The 25,170-nt window shown below is 34.3% G+C and overlaps 1 protein-coding gene across 1 annotated transcript in view; it reads right to left on the minus strand.

Moving 5' to 3' along the window:
• The window catches only part of LOC124368279 (potassium voltage-gated channel subfamily H member 8), a 234,054-nt gene that overhangs the window by 81,252 nt on the left and 127,632 nt on the right, over positions 1 to 25,170 (minus strand). Inside the window, exon 7 of the mRNA XM_046825553.1 lies at positions 12,321 to 12,549. Coding sequence (XP_046681509.1) covers positions 12,321 to 12,549 — 229 coding nt within the window. The remainder of the gene's footprint in view (positions 1 to 12,320; positions 12,550 to 25,170) is intronic.

A 25,170-nucleotide genomic window follows, 5' to 3' on the forward strand; every position in this document is an offset into this window, starting at 1 on the left:
CTTGAAACGCAGATAAGCTATCAGTGTTTCTTTCATATTGACTGAAAGGAGGTAGCAACTATGATGATGGAATGTTCTAATGTATTCCATGACTAGATATATGGCATTATGTGTTTGATTGTAATTGGAGGTCAGCTATTAAAGAGTGCAATTTTAGGAGTCTGAATAATAAAATATTCAGTACCATCATTACCTTTGTCACTCTCTTGAGCCCTTAATATCACCCCTTCGGCTGATTGGGCTACCTTGATAGCTTGTGACAAAAGTCACTTCGAAATAATGCGTTATAGAATATTTCCAAATCTTAATTTAAAATAACTATGCGTGTACAGTAGAAAATCGTGATTGAAGACGTTTATAGTTTTTTCTGAATTCTTTTGATCTATTTTCTCTTAATTTGACAACTTTAGAATTTATTGTATAGTTCACATAAAAATGGCATAATTCCTTGAGGGATTTCCAACCTTTAGCTAAACGCAGTTCAATGGCAATTGTATTCAGTGCCTCCCGTGTAACGTTTCATCTTCACGATCGCAAAAGTAGATTACAAGCAAAAAATAGATCCTCTGAAGAGTGAAAGGTAATCGGGATTTTGTCTTCTTTAACCATGTTGACTTAAGTCAGAATAAACAGAATAGTAGTTAATTATAATTGAAACAAAACAGTGTGAAAATTATTTTTTTAAAGTATAAAATAAATAATAAAACACAGGCTGTTTCACTAGATAAAACAAAGTTAACCACCATATAAAAATGGAGACAGACTTTATAAGTTTGATGTACTTTTTTATAAATGTCTCTAAAAGCAAGGAAAATTCACTATTTAAATTTTGCTGATAGATTTATAGTTTCTAAGATCACGCATGGTGGCTCATTTAAGAATCCTGCCTATGTAAATAATGAAATATAACGCGAACTTGTGGACAAATTAACCACCGTAATTTTTAACAGATTCACACGAAACTTGGAGAAGGGATATTTGAAAATTGCTTGTACGAATCTTCAACCGTGCTTAACCAATAAAACCATGCTTTCAATATGCGGCAATTAGTATTCGTGCAAAAACATTGATTCGACTAATTTTTAAAATAGGCCCTAAAAGTCACGTTCAGAAATATTAAGTATAAATAAATTTAATTCTTGCACATTTTTCGATATTTCTTAAAAATAAAAGATGTCAAGGTCTATTAAAAATGTAGAAAAGAAATGATTATGTGTCAGTCGTTGTACAACGTGAAGCAAAACAATAAAGTGTCAAGTCATTTACAATAATGTTTGTTTTTAATGGATTTTTATATCTGGTAAATTTTTCCAGTGAACGTATAATGTTTTGAGTAACATACAGAAAACATGTGGAAATAAGAGTGAACACATCTTGTTGTGGAACTGCTGTATTTTCTATCCCATTCAGAACGAAAATAGGTTACACAGTGACGGATATTAAAAAAAAGTAAAAAATATACTCACATGTGTACGAATTTATCTCTGGTATTGTACAACATAAATAAAACTTTTCACTTTTTACGAACTTATCAAGCAATGTCGAGCAATATTTAATCTTACTCATTTTTCTTTAACTCTTAAGATTTTTAGAAGGCGGTCGTTCAAAAGTTTCAAATGTACACAGCAAATCGTTATAAATTAATATGTTTACAAACATAACCTCTGACTGATGGTACACAGTTTAGGTCCCGTATGTACTAACGTATTTATACTATTATGACAATTTCTTTTCTGAAGTTTCAAGATTATGGAGTTTCTAAATATTTGAATGATACGAGTACATTGACATGCTAGCCCTGACTGACATCATGTAATCAGTCATCAGTGTGAAAATTAAACGTCTCACTAGTAATGCGTCTTTAGTTTGAAATTTCAAGATGACAGTTAAATGCGATGTCTGCATTTCTTTCGTTTAAGCCGGAAAGGATAATCGGAACCAATTCTTAAGAAAGTCTCAACGTTAAAATTAACTTCGATGCTCTAAATGGAATTCGCAAGTTTTATGGAAATATAATTAAAATTTACCAATTGTATCAATACAAAATATCCACGTACAACAATCAATAAAGGTTACAAAACATGAACTAAGAACTTTGTGACAGAAATATTAAGAGGCTGTAATAACTTGAAACATATATAGGGTGTACTCGTAAATTAAGTCCTGATACGCCGGGATATATTCTAAACGGATTGAAATATCGATGTAAAATCTTCACCATACCTATAAAAATACTTTTTTGAACTTATTTAAAGAAAAAAATCCCTCCTTTTTCAAGGGGGAAAAAGGGGGGTCACTTTAAATTTTCTATTCGCAACTCCTATCTTGTGACATGTCATTTGAAAGGTAAATTCAAAAGAAACACAACGAAATGAACAAAACATCTCTACGACGATCCTAGCAAAAGTTATGGGCAAACAACCCCTTACATCTAACTGTGCAAATTAAGTCCTGATACGCCTGAATATATTCCAGACAGATTGAGATAGCAATGTACAACCTTCACAATACTTATTAAATTACTTTATTGGACTTTTTGAGGGCAACAAACTTTTGCTAGGATCGTCGTAGAGATGTTTTGTTCATGTCATTGTGTTTCTTTTAAATTTAAATTTCAAATGACACATCACAAGATAGAGGTTGCAATTTGAGAATTTAAAGTGATCCTCTTTTTCTTCCTTTTGAGAAAGCGGGGGGGGGGGGAATATTTGCATATGTGTCAAGACTTAAATTTACACACTGTATAAATAGTTCAAATAGTAAGTTACTAGTTTCTTTTTTTATTTGTGACGACGATCCAACGCTAACAAAGTTTACTATATTTTTTCTGTTAAAGACAAGCTAGCGGACCTAGTATTACTTGAAGTTGGTTAGGCGCTAGTAGGGATTACCAAGTAAGAGTAAACAAGGTTTAACGAAGTTAGAGTCCAAAGTTAATCATGGTGGTTTGCAACGTGCTATACACGCAAAAGCGGTTAAAACCGATTTTTAAAGATGCCAGTTTATTTTGTAGTTTTCAGTAGGTAAAACTGTTCTTACCTTAAAAACATTAGTCTTCTCAGTATTAAATGTTTTTGTCCTTTTGATGGTATCCATTAATTGTCAAACAAATGAGTCCTAAATACAATTCTCATAAAACCATTACAAAAAATATTTCCAATACAGAAATATTTGGGAAAGATTAATGAAATATAATATAATTTTTGAGAACTGTGTATTGTATACCCCCTTAAAAAACTGTAATGAACCACTTAAAAATATAAAGATAAAAAATAATTGTGTATTAAAGACAAAAATTACATTTTCCCATATAATTGTTCAGGGTTTTGAACAAAAACCCGATATACTGATGTGAACTTAGGTTTTGTATTTTCTGAACGAAGACAACTCAAATATATACGACTTACTTTGGTTAGTAACTAGGACGGAAGGTACGGCACGTCTACCTCACCCCACCTCTCAATTTCGTTATCAAACACTGCCATCTGCGATGCGCGCCTCGCTGATAGCAGCCTCTTTTGTACAGTCCAGTCCTTATCATTCTTCTGGGCCTACTCCTTCCACCGGTAATCCAGTTACCCCAGAATTACAATTTAATACAATCGGTACACATTTATGATTTATTATTATCGTTATATTCATTATAATTTATACACATTTTATATATTGTTAATTATGTCTAGGAATATAAAGTCCAGTTTCATGTTTGGCTTGTCTCTATGATGTTGAGTATTGCAGTAATGAGCTACCTTGTAGTATGTTTATAATTATTAATTGGTTGACCGTTGGAAGGAAATAAAACAAAATAAATCGAGTTATTGACTTGAAATTTTGCAAGTAGGCTAACGTCTTATATCCTTAGGCAACGTCGTGTCTTTCTATGGAATTTTGTTGAGCCTTTTCGAAGCCAAGCTATCTGCAGCATACATCGAGAACGATTTCAACTCATACTTAATTACTGCATATTTAAATTTTGCACGCTACTTCATTGATACACAGACAAGAATGAGTTCGATGGAGGTCCGTTTCATGAGATTAGACTGAGATATGAATAAAAAAATGTGTCATGAATGAAATGAGTTACAAACAAGAAATTTTGCTCCTCTCAGTAGCGCAAAATTAAGTGTGGCGGACTACTAGTTTGATACTAGTTATAAAGGAGATAAAGTTGTGACTGCCGATTTCTCCGATAAGAAATCCTTCCTAAAGATGTAAATACGTGAAAGTCTAGAGGCACGAGTTTGAGTTAGAAGATTTCGCTTGTGGGATGGAACTTTGAAATCCATCTCAAGAAGGCTTTAGCAGATTATACTTGGGATTAATGGTTAGCAACTCTTCAGTTCATCTTGGTTTTGACAACTCAAGATATTTTAGTTGCTCATTACCCAATACTCAATTCTTAAACTATCAAGTTTCTTTTTTTACACTAAACGTGTTAAAGGAGAAATACTTTTGTTATTATACAATTACTGTAATACTACAGTATACTGTAATACTCCCATTAAATAAATCCATTAGGTACGTATATCATATAATACTATAAAGGTAAAAGAGTTGATTGGCTCATTGACTCAATAACAGCCTAACACTGGGGTGGTCAGTCAAACTTTAAGTCCTTCCCCATTTTCCCCCGAGTATACTTTGGGGAACATAAAAAGTTTCACCACGAAAAATTAACGGAAAGTAATGTTTCAAATAACTTTGAAAAGTACTTCATCTTAGCGTCCATAATATCAGTGCTCAAAAATATGTCATTGATAATTAAGCAGATGGGGTATCAAATTAAAAATATTTTGTCCTAAATGTAGAAACACACTTATCTTATAACAGCAGCGTCCAGAATATGCTAAATATTGTTGGAAACGTTAAAGTTTAAAAAGTTCCTTTGAAAGGTTAATAATTTTGATGGAAAGTTTTTTATACTTAAAATTGGAATGCCTGAAGTTGAAATAGTCCTTCCGTTTTAGTCGGAAGAAGTAGGTAGATTTTGTAACAACTGAAATATATACGTTTGAGGAAAGAAATGTTTGCGAAAAACGTCTAGGAAATGTTATAGGCATTTCAGAACACTTCAAGTATTTTCTCAGGGTTCATAAATAACGGCGTTGTGAATTTGTAAATGGCGTGCTAAGATAAGGCGGGCAACAAACTAGGCAATAATATTAAGCTTCCGAATTAAGTTAAATGGTGAAATTCAAATTTACCATTTTTTTTGCTCTTCGCAATTTGGCACAATATTGCTCCATTAGAGTATTGAAAACGTCTTATTTTGGCCTAATCTATCCTCATCTAGGGTACGGAATTAAACTCTGGGGTAGCTGTGCAAAACACGAATTGGAACGGGTCTTCAGACTCCAAAAAAGAGCCGTGAGAGTGATTGTGGTTTTGAGAGCCAGATAGTCGTGCAGAGATGCTTTTAGGGAGCTGGGGTTACTGACTTTGCTCCGTCTCTATATTCTCGAGATGGTCCTTTACTCCAGATCAAAGTGCGCTTTGGTTCGAGGCGTGGATGTTCACCATCATAAGACTAGAGGCAAGGACAACTTTCGAGTCCAACAATAACACAGAAAAATGCTTTCAGAAATTTGCCTTCTCAAGTTGGTAATAGACTAATCAACAGTCTCCATGAAGGTATTAAACAACAAAATGAAAAGCTCAGTTGAAAACAATTTTGGTGTCAAAGGCATTTTACTCTGTCGACGAGTTTATGATGAATTGCTGGGACAATTAAGAGCAATTCACAAAATCGTAATGCCTGATCTGTAACTGTAAGAGAGAAGTGTGAATGAGGTTATGTAAGCGAATACTCATTGTCAGCGAGAATGGTTAGGTTATATTTAGGACGATTGTGATACAATTTCTATATTGTCTTTTCACAATAAACGACATTATTATTATTACCACTTACCTTTATTTAGATATATTGGTTTTGTCTATTAACAAAAACAACTACCAGTTATATGTGGCTTCGTAGGCAATTTAATTCTGAAAAACATGGCCACTATGCTCATATTATTAATTTAATGACATTCTAAACAAATCACATATAGGTGATAGTTAGTGAAATCTATTACAATATCTTGATCAATTTTAGACTTATGTTTAAAGATCAGTATTTTGGAATGCTGAAGTCGGAGGTGAACAAGTTTTTACAAATACCTGGGAAATAACTCGAATTTATTTTAAATATTACATAATATTTGGTTGTGTAGCTGCAACGATTTTAGTAACAATTTAAAAGGTCAGTGTGGAGGAATCATAAATTTCAAGTCCTTAGATTTCCGGTTAATGATATTGTGATGTAATAAATGACGAGGCTCTATATCTGTTTTAAAAGAAAGAAGGCATAATTTTAGTTACATACTATTTCAATGTTTATGGTTAACATTGAAACCATATGGTTTCAAATTTCGCGAAACTTGTTAAGCGAAGTTCCTAATTGCTATTAGTCTAATCTTTGCGCGTGTATTAGCACTGCTGGTTTGAAACGATTCTGACGCCTTCTTTGAGTTTTATTTGTTATCCCGATAAAAAATATATACGTACTAGGTCTGAGAAGCCTAATTCGGTACAAAAACAACTTAAATGGGTTTCATAACAGTCTTTAAATTTGTTTGCATAAAGTACATAGTTTGATATCTGCATTACAATACTGATCAAGCATTGCATGCTTATTATGTGCTAAAATGTACAGAAGTAAATATATTTTTAATAATACTTTGATATTAGTAATATTATTCGAATAACCTCATTGCTCAACAGTGATTGCAGAGAAGATTGAAATCAGTAGTGTTTTTACTTTTAAGCTTATTACATGCTTTCACGTCTTTCTTTAAATTATGAGTTGCTCCGCCCCACGTGCTTTTGAAATTGCGAAATTTTTCATAAGAAATGCATTACGGCAAAATGTGCAGGCCATTGCAGGCTATGTAATCATTGTATTATGACAAAACTATCACATGTTTAATTAATTGAATTCCAATTTTAAATAACCTTCAAACCATAGAGTAAGCTTGAAAATAACAACACTTTTTATCAATTCAACCCTTTCTCCAGATAATAAAATTGTGCAGGCCATTGCAGGCTATGTAATCATTGTATCATGACAAAACTATCACATGTTTAATTAATTGAATTCCAATTTTAAATAACCTTCAAACCATAGAGTAAGCTTGAAAATAACAACACTTTTTATCAATTCAACCCTTTCTCCAGATAATAAAATTGTGCAGGCCATTGCAGGCTATGTAATCATTGTATCATGACAAAACTATCACATGTTTAATTAATTGAATTCCAATTTTAAATAACCTTCAAACCATAGAGTAAGCTTGAAAATAACAACACTTTTTATCAATTCCACCCTTTCTCCAGATAATAAAATTGAAAATTTTAGTACAAATATAGATTTAGTACATTTTAACAAACATTAACCATGCAGTACTTGGTCTGTACTGTGATGTAGATATAAAAGACAAAGTTACTATCTGCCTATGACCAGAGATTCTTGCTGAGGACCTAAAAAACTACATTATTAGAAATAATAGACTTTATTTGACTTACTGTGAAAATTAAATGTAATTTTGACGATCAGTTCTTGTTTTCTGCCTCTCGAATGGAAGCAATGTAAGCGAGAATGAGACCACTCTGTCGCTATCGAGTATTTGTTATATGCTCTACATGCGTACGTATTATAAATATAAAAAGTTAAATATAAGCGACATTTACGAGAACTCACGTGATCAGAGTTTGAATTTAGGCATTATCTCAAGGGATGTTTTTTCTTATTTCACCAAAAGTGCGGGGTACCCAAGTCCGAATACCAGTACCAGCGTCCAACTTTTCCGAAATAAGACCACGTTAGAAGATATGAGGTTGGGAAAGTACCGATCAGAAATGCCCCTGGCCATCAGTGAGGTCTTTGGTGTTCGGAGCCACCCCGCACTTCTCCAAAGAAAAACATCCCGCGAGATAATACCCAAATAGATCACTTGAGCGCTCGTAAAGGTTATAATTTACCTTTGTTACTACCCTTGTTTATTAATCCTTCTGAGAAGATAAACTTTTCAATGCTGTAAGCTGTGATCTTCTGAAATCACTCGATGTATGTGCCACCTAGCGGCTAACTTTAGAAACACACGCTATTAGTGACCGGCGAGCAGCGCCAAGCGGAGTGTCGTAGAACTAGTGCAGCGTGCGCAGTTAAGAACTGGTAAACGGTATAGCGATGTTAACACACCAATGCGCACTCGCGCACATTTGTCATATCTGCTCGCTGCAATCATTGAATACGAATCCTTCTTAGGCTGAAACCTACAGAAAATTCATAACCAAAGGTACTACTAGTAACATATTTAGGAGAACATGATTTAAACCTACTTATATCGAGTAATAACAAGAAGTAGATATAGGCAGAGCGGCATACTTCTCACAGACATCGCTTCCTTTTGGGAGACAGAAAAAAAAAACAGATCCTCATATAGACACTTTTACAGTTAAATAAAGTATGTTATTTCAAATAATGTAGTATTTTAAACCCCCGGTGAGACAAACTAAAAATAGTGACCTCCGGATTATACGAAAACACCAAATGATTTCACGGATCTCGTTCGTATGAATGATTTCTCTATTATTAATGCAATAAAATCTGGTAATTCATTAGTTAAAATCTGATTTTGTGTTCTGATATAGGTTTTACGTCTGTCAAAAAGCAACTAAGATGTGTTTTATAACTGTCTTATAATCTGTTGTCAAAGTTTGACAGTAACTTTGTCTTTGATATCTGCATCACAGTACTGACCAAGTATGTTTGACAAAATGTACGGCTAAATGTATAATACAAAAACTTCCAATCTTAGTTTCTGGAGAAAGAGTTGAATTAATAAGAAGTGTTGTATTTTTAAGCTTACTTTATGGTTTGATAACTATAAATGGAAAAATATTTAAAATTTGAATTCAATTAATTAAACATGTGATAGTTCTGTCATAATACAATGATTACTTGGACAGTTGATTACGTTTTAACAGGCTCTTTCAATTAATGAAATTTGTTTGCTGCAATGCATGTCTTATGGGACATTTTGCAATTTCAAAGGCGGGGAGGAACCCTAGGATCGGAGAGAAAAAATCGTTTTTAGTGCACCTGTAGGCCACAAGACAACTGTGTACCAAATTTCATTCTTTAATGGTTTTTTCTCAGAATTTATGAGCTAGCAATTCAGTCAGGAATATTTATCACTTTTATATTATAATATAGACCAAGGAATTCATATCGAAACAAGTTAGCGTTAGGCCATTTGGAGTTACGTTTCTGTAAATTAAATTGCTACGCAACAGTGTTGTTAAGTAATAGTTGCAATTGAACAAATTCTCATTGCATAATGCAAATTTTATTCAGAAACTTAACAATTCAATTAGTTGAGTTCGAGGGGAAAAACTGGGTCTAGAAGAACAAGTTTTGAATTGCATTATGGAATTGGAAGGAAGGCAGTGAGGCCGATAATTGCGTCCGGGTACAGCGAGCAGGTTCATTCGCCCTTAAGGTAGCGCAGGCTCGATATTTTTAAAATCACAACACATTAACCTAAAAAAATTATAAATAGAATTTGTTTATTTCCGAAGAAATTGCAGTGATTTAAAGTAACTATTTTGGCCAACTTGAAATCTAGTGCACTGTATGTATATGATACATGACAAGGGGAATGACAGGTTTATTCACGTAACAATTTTTGAGTTTTATTCATAACGTGCTGTATCCTAAAGTCAATTCATTTGAATAGGTTTCATATTTTTATCTTCTTTCTTGCTTTTAATAAAAAACCGCCCAAAATAAATCCTTAAATGACTATTTGAAAAATTTAATATCCTCAGAGAAGGTATTCTAAAAATGTCTGACTATAAAATTAAAAGTATTAACCCACCTTATAACCGATCCCACTAGATCGACAGTGAAGTTATCATGCCCGTAAACGCATTGCATATTTCCAAATACACTATAACACGCGTGCTAAACACTAGTTCGTAAGTCAGAACATTTACGCTACAACGCATAGTGACTAGAAATATGAAGTATTACATAATGAAGTCTTCAGGCGCGTACTCATATTGAATTTCTCCTATGTAGTAAAAACACTCATGGGAACCTGTACTTAGGTATTTGATTGAAGAGGTATTACTAAGTAGGTAAATTACTAAGTTCTTGATTTCTTTGTTTGTTATCGACAAGGGAAGGTTTGAAAGGATAAAATGACTGGACATTTTCCATCGTCATATTTTACAAAGGTATAACAAAACGTTTCGAGGATTGTAATCTATCCTCTTCTTCAGGTAGACGATATATCCTAACGAACAGGATGGGATTTAATAATCGACACTTTGTTTTATACCTTTTGTAATATATAACGATGGAAATTGTACGAAATCCTATTGTTCTTGATTTGTTGAACCATCCAAAGGGATAGATCTTTTGATAATATACAACGAAAAAATATTATTGTTGTAAACAGTTTTTAAAATTTTTCCCAGGATGTTTATACCTTTTATGCGAAGACGTATAAAATATCACTGTTAACCTCAAATTAGTTTAGGGCTCATTTATAATACCCCTAAAAACGGCATAGAGGACAATTCAAACTAATATTTAAATATATCTTTAAGGCAGTACAAAAAGAAACACGTGCTATAATTTAAGGAAAAATTCAAGGAGTAGTATATGAAACGATGTAGAGTAGTGTATGGAATAATGTCAAGACATAATTGCTGGCTGACAACATGCGCTATTTCGACACAATATCCCCAGGCGTAATCATCTAAATCTCTCTTGAAGTGGATTCCAAAGTTTAATACTCCAAGTGGGAGCTTCAAACTCGATCTCATCTCTTTGGATTTAGTAGACACACATCCAAACGAGATCGCACTTCGTGAAAGCTTTTACAATGTATTTTCCCTTAACACTTGCTTATGAAATGTTTTGGACAATATGATTAAAATTTACCAGTTGGATGGTTACCAGAACTTTAAGGGGCGAGATTTTTATGCAACGGGCAAGGCTTATAGAATAATGTATAATGAGACTTACTAAGTTTATGAATCCACCGAATGATGACGATAATGGCAGTTGAGATCCTCAGTTTTTCCCGCCAACTAAATCTATGCGAAAGTGTCCTCCAATTGGTGTTCTCGGTAACTCACTGAGGTCCCAAGCTAACTTAAAGGAGAGGTTATGTTAGGTTAGGTTAGCTGGATGGATATTTCTTCCATGTGATTAACAAACACTTCCAGCAGATATACATTAATTTGTGATGGTAAGATGACTTAAGCCCTAGATTATGAATCCTTCAAGAAGATAAACTTTTCAATGATATAAATTGTTCCCGTTGCAATCCTTCGGCTTATGTGCCAACTAGCGGCTGACGGTAGAATCACACCAACTATTTGTGTTTCCCGCTAAGCGGGAGTGTCGTAGAACTAGAGTAGCGTGCGAAGGTTAGAATGTTCATTCAGAGGCCTGAATTGGGCAACGGCTCGTAGCGAAAGAGCAGGTAGTAAGAGCTGAGTAATTCCGACTATCACCGACAAGCCCCGAACGATTGGAGGTAGGCGAGGGGTTAGAGGAAGGAGGGGCTGATGGGTGAAGCGATTGTTGCGACTCTGGTGGCAGGTACGTGAACCACGTAAAACCGCGTACACTGGCTGATCACACTCGTCCCGTAGTTATGATATATCTTCTCAGAAGGATTCATAACCAAGGCTTAAGCGAACCAGCGGTCTGTAATGTTTTTTTAGAGTAATCCTTCCCTTGCATGCCACCCGTGGAAGCTTAGGTGGTATGTTCAGCTGTAAAAAGCTGGCAAAAACAATTTAAATCGGATGATACTAAGATATTTTCCTAATATTTATGGCTTTATGTCTATTTGATATATTTTAAACTTAAAGTTGAATCCCAAAGTGAGAGAAGGTGGATGAAAGTGGGTTGTGAAGATGGAGAACAAAGTACTTCTAGGACAGGAGAGGGGAGAAGGGCTTTACAGAATAGACTACAAATTAAATAAGAAAGGTTTTTTTTGTTTAAAAGAGTACTCTGCTGAGTTTGTATCTGATCCAATGAAATGTGCCAGGAGGTTCACCGTAGGACAGGAAAGGTTTCTTGTGAATTTCAAACCACTTGCTGAATGGATGATGAATGCATGAATACGGAAGGCTATAACTTCTGTTGGCATCTTTATTTGTGTATCCACTTAATCATGTAAATTACTACCATATTTTAATGAACACTTGACATGATTTGACTAAAAACTCACCCATGTTGTGGTTCGACCTACCTACAATAAAGAGCGCCTCGACGACGACATCACTGACCATGGAAGGACGGTCGGTGTTGACGAAGCTGGCGTTGTAGGGGACCACTATGGCTACGTAGAACGTGGCGATCAGAATCAGCCAATCCCAGCAGGTCTTGAACACGCCGTAATGGGACAGCACGAAGCGGGATTTCTTGAGGGCGGACGTCTTATACTCGGGGAGTGGAGCGTTCGAAGCCTGGAGCAGCGTCTGCAAGAGTGGTCGTGGTGTAATGTCGATTATATTTTCATACATAAGGGTATAACACAGAATTTATCATCCATGTGTGTTTGTAATTTTGCTAATTGGCTGGGCGTTAGCGAAGCCTATTACTCGAGGTACTATGAATTTTTTCCTGAACTACTGTCCACACGATGTCTTTAAAACAAACTGACTTACAGATTTAAAATTGTGGGTGAATCTTCATTTCTATACAGACAAAATTGAGTTCGATGTAGAGCATGCCATTACATAGAATTTGGCTGAGCGTTAGCGAATATTTTTACTTATTGGTAACCATGATCGCAATTAGTAAATAACAGAATAAATAATTTTGTAAAAAACTGAGTTCAATTACAGTATTAGGTTGTAATATGCGGCATGTAATCACATGTAGATTATTCATACAGTAAAAAATATACGATAATTGAAATTCCATTTTTATAACTGTAATAACTTGTTAGATGTGAAATCTTACTTAATGTGTGTGGCTTGGTAGTATAAACTTTAATTCAGCTAGATATTCCATGGAAAAAAGTCAAAATATAACTACGACCATAAAATATCGAAAGCAATCGTGTATAACACTACTCATCACAGATATATGAATTTACCTAAATCTGATTTTCAAACATTATTGTACTCCTTGATGTTCGCTATGGTGTAAAGGTTCTAGCTATCATGGAGTAAAAAATAATAATATTGAAAAGTAATCATACATAACTAAGCAGATAAATAGAAAAACTGCGTTAACATACGTTGTATAACTCGTATTATATAACGTATTAGACCTACTTCAAAACAAACGATAAAGACACGTACGTATACAGGTATTGTGAAAAAGAAATTTAGCGGACGATCTTCATCACCATTTCGTTCCTCCATGTCGACTACAAATTACTCAAGGAGACGAAATTGCATAACACTGAAAGAAAAATATTACATATTCATAACATTTGTAAATAGAAATTCATCAAATGTAGATAATTAATACGTTTACAAGAACTGTTGTACGGTATACATTTAATCTAAATCTGATATTTGCAATATTAACATGCTTTTAAAAACAATGGGTCCTCCTACAAAATTGAAATTGAAATTATACACGAAATTATACATACATGGCATCGTATCGTTGACGGTTCTTCTGTATCCTTGTCCGTGTAATAGCTCTTGATACTTACTATAGATTTGAAACTTACCTAATAAGTTGGTTGTTACCTTTAAAAATTTAAGGTAAAAAGTCCTTAAATTTTTTATTTTTTTGTTCTCTTAGGACAAGAAGCTTAGTAATTGCACGTAGTCCTAAAATTAAAATTGCACTGCTTCCGGAATGACAGGATATTCTGTATGGGTAAGGTTAGGGGTAGGGGCCATCTCCTGTCCACATCAATGAGAATGAATTTAGGGGCTTAATCTCAGTCATGTTCCCTCGGAAGAAGGAGAAGCCAGTCCTGAACGAGCTTCTTCAGGCAAAGCAGGCAGGGGTGGCACGCCCTTATGTCTAGACTATCAAGAACCTTTTACTCTTAGGGAACCCCACCAACTCCAACAGTCATCTCCCGCAGTAGACTAGACCTACTGAACTATCATTGCACACCAGAATCTTAACATATGCGGTTAGTGATGTGCCGCTCCTGGACATCTATAAGGTTGCCCAGATTTAAGTGACTCATCGGTTTTTGCTTTGGCCTGTGTGGGTTCTACTGGAACAGCCAGAAGTGATTTCTCGTACAGGAAGCAAATACTACCTTAAAGCCCATTACAGTTTAAGTTTTCTTTTTTGTTCATCTCATTTTCGAATTCATACATATAATACAAAAATTAAAATCATCCCCTGTTTTGAATCCAACAGTACACGGCTACGTATTTGAATTTTGCTTTTGTGGTATAACATCTGATGGGTCACAACGCTACTAGCTAAATCAGTAACGGGAAGTAATTATGGATGAAATGACCATTCTAGCAGAGAAGCTCATGGACTAAAGTGTGGGACGAGAGAATTGAATAAAGCAAATAATGGTAGAAACTAAACCGTTGATTCAACTTCTAATTAATTTCCAGACTACACAGAGTCAGCCCACGCTAACTTTCCACTTGGTGAAACCAATCTAACGCGATGTACTAACTGTTTTTGAATATCCAAACGAGTGCTTGTAACTCAAGTGTTAAACGTTTTAGTGCTTTGTGACTTATCCATTTTCAATAAATCAGGAATTTGTTAGGTAGGTTGACAAATATTGACAGGTGGATAAATGTGGTTGATAGTAGTTGTAGTTGCGAGTTCAAAGGTATACCAAAATGACAATTTATGGAATTAATTCCTCGAGGAAATGCACCTTTAATATGAGTCTTGAAGCATTATTCTTGGGATAAAGGCCATTTGATTTTTCTGGTTAATGGAAAATATTTATTGGAGCACTAAAAAAAACTGAGCGAGGACCAAAGGCAACAATAGCAAGTACACTATAGATGAAAACATATCCAAAGTTCTTTGTCAGTTTTTAGTTTTTTTATTGCTATGGTTGGCAATACGTAAAGATGTTATTGCATTAAAGGCACATCATAAGAGATCCTTGGAAGTAGATTCTATATATATATATATATATAAATATATATATATATATATATATATATATATATATTTATATATAGAATTTAGAAACAGTTTGGTATAATTTAGCATTTGTAATGTGTTGAACTATCGAGGGTGGAAATGAGCTCCTTATTATGCCAAGCTGGAGAAGAAATTAAAGGAAGTTAAAAAAAAATTAAGATGTAGATAACAGCGATGAAGAAGAGAAAACGTCAAAGTTTCCTAACTGTGTTGTAGAGGGGCTACAAGTAAATCTAAATTCAACCACTCCCCCCCCCCCCCATCTCTGTGGAGTGGAAGGTCAAAAGAAGGTAACCACTAGGTAGGCAATGAAAAGAGAGGGCAGTTGAATTAATCACTTGATGGTACGAGTAAATGAGTAATGAGACCCTTGGGCCTATAGTTCAGGAGGCAGGCCACAATTCCCAAAACATTCGTAGCGATGGAAAAGGCAACGTAACGCCAAAGTTGAAAATTAATGGATGTCAATTTCTGACCAGTAGTGTATTTAATTTATCAGTGTATTTAATTTAGTTATTTCATTGACAATGCAGTGCACTTATTTTGTTGGTAACACTGTCCTTATGCTCTTTTGGGTCCTTCTAAATTATCCCCTTTTATATCAGTTAATTTATTTGTAACTCTTTATTATTGGAAAACTACTGATAAAGGGAAAGAGTTTTTGCTACAAAACCGGGTTTTTCTGTCAAAATGTCTGTTTGTTTCTGTATGACATAAATGTTTTAACAGGAACTTGCTTGTTCTTTGAACACGAAACACGACCAATCAACACACTTCTTAAGACAACACAATCTAAGAGAGGGTAGGAGTATGCCACACCACGTGTCACATAACGGTCTATAGTACATTTTATTCTCGAGATGTCCTGCGGACTGATAGGAAACATACAGAAAATAAACTTTTACTTCCTCTCGGCAGATAAAGGAGAGATAGTATCAGCCTACTGGGTGACAGGCTTCAACTGACTTAGCCAAATTCCAAAGTTGAACACGCACCATCATAGAACTCATTCTTGTCTATGTAAAAATGAAGTGTTATGCTACTAAAGCCTACTGATGAAATGTGTCTCGATATATCTTTCCACATTCACACGTTTCTTCATTTAGTTGCCAAATTGGGTTTCATAGCAGCTTTATAAATAATCAATTTTTCCTGTTACTCTATGCTACACACCAAGTCATAAAAACACATCTGTTGGGGTAGTTAGACTAAAAGTAGTAATATGTTAAAATCGCATATTCTTATTATCCGCAGTTTGTTTAAAAATTGATTCATGTTCTTGTTGCCTCGTTGCTATCGTGGTTACCGATTGTAAAATGTTCGCTAACGCTCAGTTAAATCCTATGAAGTGACGAGCACCATTATGACAATCAATTTTATGCAAAATTTAAAGTCTGTAGTTTAGTTTGTTCTCGAATTGTAATACATATAATAAGATTAATCTTGTAATAAAATCTTAAGGAACTCGAGTGATCGGTTTTTTTAACGTTAGGCCAATTATCTCTTGATTAATCTTATTGGCAATTAATACTCCATAGATTTCTAAAATTAAAATAAAACCGTTTTGATATAACTGAGAAAAGAATCCAAAACGAGTTAAAAATAGTAATTATATTAAGTTTAACAAGTAGTTTGATAACATATTAAAAACACCCTAGTAAAGAAGATGTCCTTTGCTGATTGTTTTGACCCTCGACTCAAGTCTAAAGTGGGGAAGAGCTTTGATGTAAGTGCAGGACCAATAGTTTTCAATGCGCCTGATGAATCTACATGAGCGAGTGACAGAGAGACCAGTGCCCTGGTAATTACTTCCTCTGAATGTTGCTTTCTATCATTCTTTCCAGTTTACTTTACAGATTACCTCTTTTTCATTTCACCCCTTCAACAAAAAATATCAATCTACATTACTGGGGGCAATTTAGTCTCTCTCTTTGTAGGCTTCTTTACTCTTTGAGAGATATTATTGATTTCTTCTCGTTTATTCTTGTGCTTAGAATAAAGACTTTATGTATGGAATTAATAATATTATATATATATATATATATATATATATATACACAAATATTTTATATGTTTACAGCATATGTATATATATATATATATATATATATATATATATATATATATATACATGATAATTGCTGTATTGATTGCCCTCTATATTTTATTTTTCATTGAGCAAGCAACTAATTTTAACCTTTCCTTTAAACACCTTTAATTAAAGTGTTTTGTATATAAAATGAGACTATTTATTTAAATTAGCTGAATCCCATATTGTTCCCTTTGAAACACGATTTATAAGATGAACATAAAAAGATATATATATATATATATATATAAAACACTAAAACATAACATGTATATATATATATATATATATATATCTTTTTATGTTCATCTTATAAATCGTGTTTCAAAGGGAACAATATGAGTTACAGCTAGTTAAAATAAATAGTCTCATTTTACATACAAAACACTTTAATTAAAGGTGTGTAGGCCTAAGGAAAGGTAAAAATTTGTTGCTTGCTCAATTAAAAATTAAATATAGAGGGAAAATCAATACAGTAACTTTCATTAATTACCTTTCATTGTAAAATAGCTCTTTGCATTTTGAAAATGTTGACCGATGAGGAGTTAGGGAAAGATCTTTAATGTAAGCAGATACTTTGGAAATCTTAATAACTAAGAACAATATCATTAATACAATAAATTATACAGCACAAATCAAAATTATGCTTATTTGATGTTTTTAACATCACAGACTAAATCTTTAATGTTTCACAAAACAAGTGTATCAGCGAAGGAAAGTTAAAGAAATGAATTTAGGGCAAAGAAAGCTAATAATAAATACTACGGATGAAGCCTGTGTTTCAGACAATATTTTTTATCTTAATCCCAAAAAAGTATAATCATAATTTTGATTTAGCTGCCATTTGTAAAAAAGATTTACAGCTATGACTATTTTGTGTTCTCTTAGGAGAAAAAAGCTGAAGAATTGCACCTAGTCCTGAAAGGACATTTGCGCTGCTTCCGGAGTGACTCGGCGGTATTCTGGACGCTTCGGTTGGGGGTAGGGTCATTTTGTCGAGATCCACGAGGAGGCATGCAGGCCACATATCTTGGTCTTGTCTCCTTGGAAGAAGGGGAAGCTAACTCTATATCAGTCTCTCTAGTCAAAACAATCAGGGAGTGAGAAGTCCCTATAGTATGGGGTGGAGCCCCATCAACTCCAACAATCATCTCTCAGTAAAATTGATTCGAGCACAAAGAATCGAATACTGAATTTTGGATCTTATAACCAGTTATGTCTTCTCCATTACAATTTAATATATTTTGAGTGCAAATGAGTTTCTATGACGATATATTGTATATTACTGTCTTGAGGTCTCATATGATGTAATATGTTCTGAAAATTCGGAGCAAAAGTCCAGTGCTTCATGCCTTACCGGGGTTTACTAAATACTTTGTGTACGCGGTATATTTGGCGTGGATATAAAGATGGTATATAATAGATTATAATTACACAAAGTTGAAGCAATAAAAAATTAAATTTATAGCACTTACATTTTTTTAACGATGAAAGTGTTTTTTTTTACAAGTCAGAGCATGCCATTTATAAGAGAGAATTTCGTTAGAGTATGTCAATTTTCCTCTTGTCTGTGACTTTATTTGCAGACTTTGACGACTGCTAATGGCCTTTAACTTCGATAGCACATTTTTGCTTCAATAGCAGACTGAATTTATTAGCAAATTTGTTCTCCTTTAGCAGAATACTTCACTGGCAGGTTTGTACTTCAGGATAGCGAACTATAACTTCACTAACGGACTGTGAAGCCAATTTGGTCCGGTCGACTAACCAACCGTACGACTGGTACGGACCGTGACTTTGGTTTGGTCACTTACGATCAGATGGAATTTTTACTCTCCTACATTTTTAACGAAAATAGACATTTTTCTTTAATGTCTATAATATATTTTCCACACCACCACAGCAATTTCTCATGAAATATGTTTAAGAGAGACAGAAAAAGGAAAATAATCCAGAATCCATCCTGTGGCAGTAACTAACTGATTTTGAAAATTAGAGGTAATATTTGAGCACAACAAAAAGAAACAAATTTAACAGGTTGTTTATCCAGTGAAACCTGTTAAAAGAATGAAGTGATCTGTGTAAAACGCTCAGTGGAATTTTCAATTCAGTTCATTAATTGAAAGAGGGAAAAAACTTTATATTAGAGGACGGACTAAGTACTTTGCTAATGAATCAATCAATTATAGATCCTCTGGGAACTTTCCGTTAAAGGGTTTAACAGGGATATTAATTAGTTGTTCACAAGCAATTAACATAACATGATTGATACTTTATTCACTCTAAATTATTTATTGCTTTATTAAATTGCAATTCGTTCTATAAATTAAATGTTCAGAGTTCAGCGTAAATATTTATCGTACATCTGACTGCCGACCGGTCGACCATCTAACTCACTTAATTAGTAACTTACTCATTGACACAAAGAACATTTTTGGCTATTATCCACCATATTAGAAACATTAAATTTTGAACATAAATGTTGGTTTGAGGTTTGATTATAAACTTATGAAACATACATATTTGGTTTAATTTTTTATTTAAAGAATACTTTTTAGGTACATAAGGGTTCCAATGTGAGTTAAGCGAAACAAAACAGCGGAAAAAGTCAGTTTTTAGAAATAATTAAAGGAATACTACGGTAAACCTTACCAAACGACGTACTAGGAAGTAGACTTTACAAAACCGGCAATTCACATTGTTTTGGGATTCTCAACAAAAACATCTCCTGTTGTTTACAACAATTCCAACGAAAACAATTAACACAACTTGGTGTTTATTGAAATCGATAGAGAAACGAACCCTGTGAAAGAAATATATCAGCCACACTAGTTTTGATGGAGGGTATCGGAAGGGTTAAAAATTAAAAATAATAATTTTTAATAATTATTAAAATTGCAATTCTTGCCCATTAGAGTCAGTAGAATTATTACAGAAAATGTTGTATAAACACACAACCTGGTGTTTATTGAAATCGATAGAGGAATGATGAAAGAAATATACAGTTAGACCACACAAGTTTTGATTTTTTTAGTTGTGTTTTTTTTTGGAGAGTTGATTTTTGGGAGCGCCGATTGCCGAACGGTCTAAGTTGTTGGACTTTGGGTCTGATTTAGAGATAGCGCAATTTCAAATCCTGTCTGTGACCGTTGCAAGTTTTATCAGTACCATCAACCTTGTACTGTATCGACTCTCCCCCTAACCTTCGCACAGGCCAGTGGCCCATGAGGACGGACAGAATAATGCTTAACAGGGGATCGGCCTCTCCTTTAAAAAAAGATGGAGGTCCAAATGGGAGGGGTATCGGAAGGGTTAAAAATATAAAATTATATATTTTTCTAAATATGTTTTCTAGCTAGGTACACTTAAAACCCACAGCCAGATACATAAATAACAGTTGTGCCACCACCAGAAAACTAGATTAAGAGACTGAAAGTCACCATCATAAGAGTCTGTATACAATTGGCTGGTGATGATTTAACATAATTTATGTTTCTGACATTGAGAAAAACATCATTTCATATTTTTAACCTCCAATTTTTACTTCCGCCAAAAGTAGCGACGATTGATTTATTACTCAGGGGTAATTTCTCTGTCGATTTCAAGAAGATCTATGTTGTGAGCATAAGCAATGAATAATCATTGCCAATTAGCAAGTCGAGTATTTTAATTATCTATTACAAGCTACAATTTATTCTGCATCAAAATATAGACCGGTTGCTGACCAATTTTAATACAATTAATAGGTTTATAAGTGTTTCTTTTGTCGTCTATATTGTATAATGTTTAGATGGAAAATAAAAAAAGGAGTAAAAATGTCGTTACCGGTGTTGAAATTTGGTTTTAATGATTATAATAATGAACATTACCATAACTAAACACCTCCTATATATTATTCGTGGTTGTGTTTAACACCCACTTCCGGTATAAGTGTGGTGGTATCCGTTAGACAAATTGGTCTGTACATTAAGCTGGGAACGTCTTGCAAATATTAGCATTAATGTATTTTACAGTAAATGATATAAAAGTAATTAATTAATTTTATGGTGTTTAATGGTTATCTTTTATGTTTCGTTTATCGTTTATGGATTGATGGTCATCAAACTCCCTAGTAGCAACACTTCACAGTCATCAGCATCCCTAGAGCCAACCGAGATCCATGATCCAGATCAAGGGAGGTAATTTTGATTAGGACGACTATTGAGAAAGTGTGCATTGTTTCAAGGTCGTGGTCAAGACTGAGGACTATAAGACTATGTAAGTTTAAAGTTAGTGAGCTATATAACAAAGAAAGTGTCAGTACATAACACTAGAGTGTTGTAATAAATGATTATGTATGAGCTCTGAAGGCTAAGATTTATGTATTAGAGTAAACCCCTTGTATTACAGTATAAGGTGACGATATAAAACAGTAGATACGTCACAAAATTTCTTTATTATGATCTTGCTATGTAAAGGATAAAGCATATGAGATCCTATTTGTATTAGGATAGAGGAAGTAGACTAGTTTAGTTGATGTGGTGACAAAATGTTTTCTTCGTATTTTTACTTCACTCCTACTTCGTGATTATTTTCCATTTTAAAGAAGCATTTCTACCCAGTTGTGAGAAACTTCTTCAACGAGTACCGTTGTTCTATTAGTCTAACTTGTTATGGTTTGCGAGTTTTAGAACACAGTGTTTCAGAATTTATATATTTTCATTTATTTATAATCTAATTAATTAAAGTTGCATCTCTTGGGAAATTTTTAGTTTAAAATACGTTTTATGTAATATTTGGGTGATTAATATGTTTTGAACATATTTGGAACATTATGAGTGTTAAAATCACGCGTAAGAAATAAAGTTAGAAACACTTTTGCATTTTGGGATAAGTCACAGAAATGATAGTGGCAGTAAAATTGCAATTTTAATTGGTTAGGACGTTAAGCTTTGATAATTAGTTGTTTGTTTGCCAGGCGATTAACTGTTGAACTTGTCAAGCTGTACGGGGTATAACAGGAAAACAACTACGCCTCCATGGAGAGGACGAACTTTAGCCATTAACTTCCAACAGCTCAAGTATTTACTCACTGGAGAATCGGAAACTTGACTTCTGCCTCATGAGTTCTAGCGATTGTCACGAGTTAGCCATTGATCATTGTTTACTGGAGATTTGAAATGGCACCTAACGACAGATCTAAGCTGCTATAAAACAGTACCGGCCACGAGGAACAAAAGAAAAAAAATCGACTTAGGGACTAAATTTTGATGTTGAATTGTTTTAAAGGGATGAGATCAAACGAGCTGATTTTGTTTAAAGATTGTTTTTTAAAGATGGAAGTTTTATGAAGGTAACTGAATTTTTTTCCAGATTTCACCGTTGATCCGTGAAAATTTAGTAACACAACGTTTCGAGATCTGCAATCTTATCTCTTCACCAGGCGAGCAACTAATGCAACACACCGACCAATGTCCGGTAATAGTAAAATAATAATAATAATAATAATATTCTTTATTGCAGTGGAAACAATTAACAATAATAGTAATTGCAAGCGTCAATATAGAAATAAAAGTCCTAATCTAATAACTAACACAATTAATTTTAATTCTGAGTAAAAAATAATAGATAAGTAAATTTAAAATAAAAATTAACTTTTTGGGTATGAATGCCACCTGCCGCCGTTTTCTTCGATAGTGGCCAAATTTTCTTGAATACCAGAAGGGGAGTTGTAATTTTTATTTAAATGTTAGTGAAGAACCTATCCCAGCGACCCATCGCAAACGTCCGTCAACTGAGTAAAATGCTTTGGACACTAAGAAGTGTTTTAATCGAGATTTAAATTGTTTGTGGTTATTGACGCGTTTGATCTCTTCAGGGGAGCCTATTGATTAGCCTTACAAAACCAACCTGAGAATGGCAAGCGTTCAAAAACAGTAGTTCTGTGCTGTGCTATACGAAAGTTTGTAACGGCCTCTAGTTCCGTATTGGTGTACGCTCGCTACCCCGAAGTGAGACGCACTTGTAATCGGCAGTATATCACGACGTCGAGAATGTAAGAGGCCGAATATTAGGCAAAGTCTGTAATCCAAAGATCCCCGAAGGCTAATTTACTCTCTCTGATTTAATTTGTAAATGATTCTGACAGCTTTATTTTTGCACATTCTAAACACTCTATTACAATGTTGTAATCTAGAACACAGCCACCCCACAATCTTAGACCATAAGCTAAATGTGGATGTATTAGGCCAAAGTAAGCTGTCTTCAGAATATCCAATGAACAATAATTTTGCCAAATTGAGCGTAAGACATAAATGCCAGAAGCAACCTTTGAACAGATACTCTTCAATGGTGAACGTCCATGTCAGCCCTCGATCAAGGTGCATCCAAGAAACTTGGTGGATTCTTCTTCTTCTATTATGGTGCCATCCACCATCACAATTGGTCCGGATTTCGTTTTCATGGTTGCCGAAAACAGAAATTAATCCACAACGCTTGTTTTAGAACAACTTGTTTTCAAATTTATATTGAAAAAAAATGATCAATGCATGAGTTTGAGTTCTGTCACAGGCTTTTTGATTTCAAGAATCTGGTTTGTGTTTTTGATCTAATGCAGAGAGTCGTAATCGTCAGCATACTGAATTCCATACTTTCTCAATTATGGGATTGATGAACTCACAATCTGTTTGACGTAGACGAGAAATAGTACAGGCCCTAAAAATCGATCCCTGTGGGACTCTCATAGGGCATTTTAACAATCTTTTCCTGAGAGGGTATTCTCGCGTTTTGCACACACTGCTCTGCTATCAGTTTATGGAATGACAAGAGCCATTTGTGAGGCAAACCACGAACACCGCTTGACCATAACTGTGTGCAACAGTATTTTCATGATGTGCACACAGTCAAAGGCCTTTTGATAGGTCGAGAAATAGTGGCTAAGCACATTGTTTCCCGCCTCTCCAAACCATCGACAACAGAATCAACGAGACTCGTGACAGCATCAATAGTCCGATATTGTTTTTTCTAAATCCAAATTTGTTCATTACAAATAACTTCAAAACCGAATGAAGAAATCTTCTATTCGTCGAAGGAAGGCTTTTTTCGAAAATTTGCTGAGAGGACCGAAGAATGGAAATTGGGACGGTAGTTACTTGCGACGTAAGGATCGTCCTTTTTAAAAATTGTAATGACTTTTGCTGTCTTCAAAGTGGACGGGACGACGCCTTGGGCGAACGACATCTCGGTTAATCAGTTTTTGTGAGTGGTACCTGAAATATGCTTAAAGCAGCACTTAAGTAACCACACAGACATCGCCATTGATGTCACCAGACTTTTTCGAGGCTTCAGCTCGCCGCACCACACGGATCACTCCAGTAGCTCGCTCACAGGAGACAGGACCATGGACGTAGACCGGTCCCATAAATGAGTCCTCTCGGGTTGCTGTTCCCACTAAAAACATAGGGTCCGGGCCCAGCAACACATGGAGAAAAAGAAATTATTAAACTCACTTGCCACTTCAATGCGGCTTTTTTTGTTATTTTACCGTGTATTTTAAAGGTTTAGGTTTGAAATGTTTTTAGGACCTTGTGGTTTTTGAGTTGTATTTTAAAAAATTTTTCACTATTTCCATTAGTCTATTTTCGATATCCCGAGCCTTAGCGGCTTTTATTTCTTTGCGGTAAATTAGCTTGTATGCTCGAATGAAATTTTTGAATCTCGACATTTGTCGATTCTATGTAAATTAAATGAGATAAAATTTTTAATGTTTTTCTTAAATTGAGAATGTTCTTTGACATTTATGATTAATCCAAGTGTTGTGTTTTTTGTCTGAATCGCTCTTTTGAATGAACTTATAAGGGCAAGTAGATGTTCAACTAAAAGTTTAAAAACGAGTCTGTAAACGCAGAAAACGCTTTCCACTTCCTCC

The sequence above is a fragment of the Homalodisca vitripennis genome, chromosome 8 (genome assembly GCF_021130785.1).
Source record: "Homalodisca vitripennis isolate AUS2020 chromosome 8, UT_GWSS_2.1, whole genome shotgun sequence".
Lineage (NCBI taxonomy): Eukaryota > Metazoa > Arthropoda > Insecta > Hemiptera > Cicadellidae > Homalodisca > Homalodisca vitripennis.